This window comes from Notothenia coriiceps, unplaced genomic scaffold, assembly GCF_000735185.1.
Source record: "Notothenia coriiceps isolate Sejong01 unplaced genomic scaffold, NC01 NC01_scaffold00029829, whole genome shotgun sequence".
Taxonomy (NCBI): Eukaryota; Metazoa; Chordata; class Actinopteri; order Perciformes; family Nototheniidae; genus Notothenia; species Notothenia coriiceps.
Window position 1 is genome coordinate 1 of NW_011362530.1, and position 2,549 is coordinate 2,549.

The following is a 2,549-nucleotide window of genomic DNA, read 5'->3' on the forward strand; positions in this document are numbered from 1 at the left end:
GCTGTTACACTGGTGTTACACTGCTGTTACACTGGGGTTACACTGGTGTTACACTGCTGTTACACTGCTGTTACACTGGTGTTACACTGAGTTTTTACACTGTTATTTTAACAAACAGAGACTCTAAATCGCTACAGAATAGCTAGTAGGACACATATATAAAGCCTCTGTGTGGTTGGTGGCCCCTGGTCTGATAATCCTGGGAATGTGGGGTCACATATTTGTTGGATTACAGCTGAGCAGATTAGGAGTGAATGTTCTCCGTGTAGTGGAACATGTTCTCCATGTTGAAACATGTTCTCCGTGTAGTGGAACATGGTCTCCATGTTGAAACATGTTCTCCGTGTAGTGGAACATGTTCTCCATGTTGAAACATGTTCTCCGTGTAGTGGAACATGGTCTCCATGTTGAAACATGTTCTCCGTGTAGTGGAACATGGTCTCCATGTTGAAACATGTTCTCCGTGTAGTGGAACATGTTCTCCATGTTGAAACATGTTCTCCGTGTAGTGGAACATGGTCTCCATGTTGAAACATGTTCTCCGTGTAGTGGAACATGGTCTCCATGTTGAAACATGTTCTCCGTGTAGTGGAACATGTTCTCCATGTTGAAACATGTTCTCCGTGTAGGTGAACATGTTCTCCATGTTGAAACATGTTCTCCGTGTAGTGGAACATGGTCTCCATGTTGAAACATGTTCTCCGTGTAGTGGAACATGGTCTCCATGTTGAAACATGTTCTCCGTGTAGTGGAACATGGTCTCCATGTTGAAACATGTTCTCCGTGTAGTGGAACATGGTCTCCATGTTGAAACATGTTCTCCGTACCCAGACGGGCCTCTGATGGTTTACACCTGTGTCCGTACGTCTGTAATGAATCACTGCTTCCTGTTGCACTCCAACACTCCAACAAGCTAACAGCCGATTGTTCCTGTCCCTTCAGGAGGCTTCAGTCCAGTGGGTCAGCATCTGAGAGGAGCCTCCAGGCTGCACACGGTAACAGATCATACTGTGTGTTAGAAAAGGGTTTCTAGTTCACTGAGCATTTAGGGCTGCTAAAGCTATTTGTGCTGCTGCAGGATTAAAAGGGTTTCCAGGGGTCCTTTAAAAACATGAAACTGAAACATTTTGAGATGTTTGTGTGTCTCTCCTCCAGAGCGTCTCGGACCGTGTCTCTGCAAGAGGACACGCCTCTGCAGGAGGACATGAGACAGAGTCAGCTGATCAACAGGTGGTGAGTCTTAATCCATCAATCAATGTAGTTCCTCAGAGACTCCTATAGGCCTGCTGCTGGTTTCAGAGAACAGCTTTCAGGAGCTTCAGTTTCACTTCCCCCCCCTGCAGGTGGTGTCTCTGTACGACTACAGGGCGTCCCGCTCTGACGAGCTAACGCTGCGCCGCGGGGACGAGGTCCAGGTCCTCTACAGGGACAACGAGAACTGGTGGTTTGGACGGCTGTCTGACGGACAGCAGGGATACTTCCTGTCCTCATACGTCTCCGACCAGAGTGAGAGAGAGGGAGGGGGGGGGTTAGGATCATGGATGTTTAATAAGAACTGGATACAGCGTTGGAGGCGGGGCCTGTTCATTATGAGAGCTGCTCATTGACTCATGAGGACAACATGGCCTGACATTTTAGAGAGCAAAACGTCACAGATTACCCATCATGCCTTGCTGTCAGAGCAGTAGTACCCGTATGTAGCTCATAGAGCGCAGTTTAGTTTCCCCTTAAGCCACGCCTCATTCATTAAGCCCCACCTCCTGTCATTAAGCTCCACCCCCGATCTCCCGCTCTTCAGTAGAATGAATGGAGAGAGAAAATAAATCTGGATTCGGTTTTTAGTGCATTTTACAACTTTACGGACCTAATGATTCTAAAAAGGGATATCACATAGTTCATACTGGGTAGTTTCTTAAGGTAAAATGATCCTCTGATTGACATACGTCTCTTTCCCAATGTTAGTCAATGGGAGAAAGTCTTTCTGGGCTGTGACGTCACGGACTGATACGGAAGTTGCAGTACCGCCGTTTGGACACTAGGAATATTTTTCTCAGTGTGCGGAGCACTTCCTGGGGGCTTGGTTATAATGCAATGTGTAAAAGATGCATTGTGGGTAAGAGTTATTGTCTGTCGCAGGAGACGAGGAGGGGGCTCCGGCTGCTGAGGAGACGGAGAGGAAGACTCCCACCAAGGTGAGGGGACGCCATCATACAGATTAATCTACTGCTGGTTCTGATGATATGATACTGGTTTAAAGGAGACCTGATGGTGGTCTTCATCACTTCCTGTCTCTCTCCAGGTGTCTGCTGCCATCAGTTCCTCCGGAGAGCTCCGATTCCTGTCAGAGACAAACGACACAGAGCCAGAGACACAGGACACCAGGTGAGACACTGAGACACAGGACACCAGGTGAGACACTGAGACACAGGACACCAGGTGAGACACTGAGACACAGGAAACCAGGTGAGACACTGAGACACAGGAGACCAGGTGAGACACTGGGACACCAGGTGAGACACTGACAGAGACACAGGACACCAGGTGAGACA

At 48.2% G+C, this 2,549-nt stretch overlaps 1 protein-coding gene across 1 annotated transcript; it reads left to right on the forward strand.

Moving 5' to 3' along the window:
• Positions 1 to 749: 749 nt before the first annotated feature.
• Positions 750 to 2,543, forward strand: LOC104959078 (jouberin-like; the record flags this gene model as incomplete). The annotated part of the gene is made up of 6 exons (XM_010786937.1): positions 750 to 861; positions 943 to 1,010; positions 1,156 to 1,233; positions 1,344 to 1,506; positions 2,137 to 2,192; positions 2,300 to 2,543. Coding segments are annotated over 6 exons (564 nt in total), but the record flags the coding sequence as incomplete, so codon positions are not given.
• Between the last annotated feature and the right edge of the window lie 6 nt (positions 2,544 to 2,549).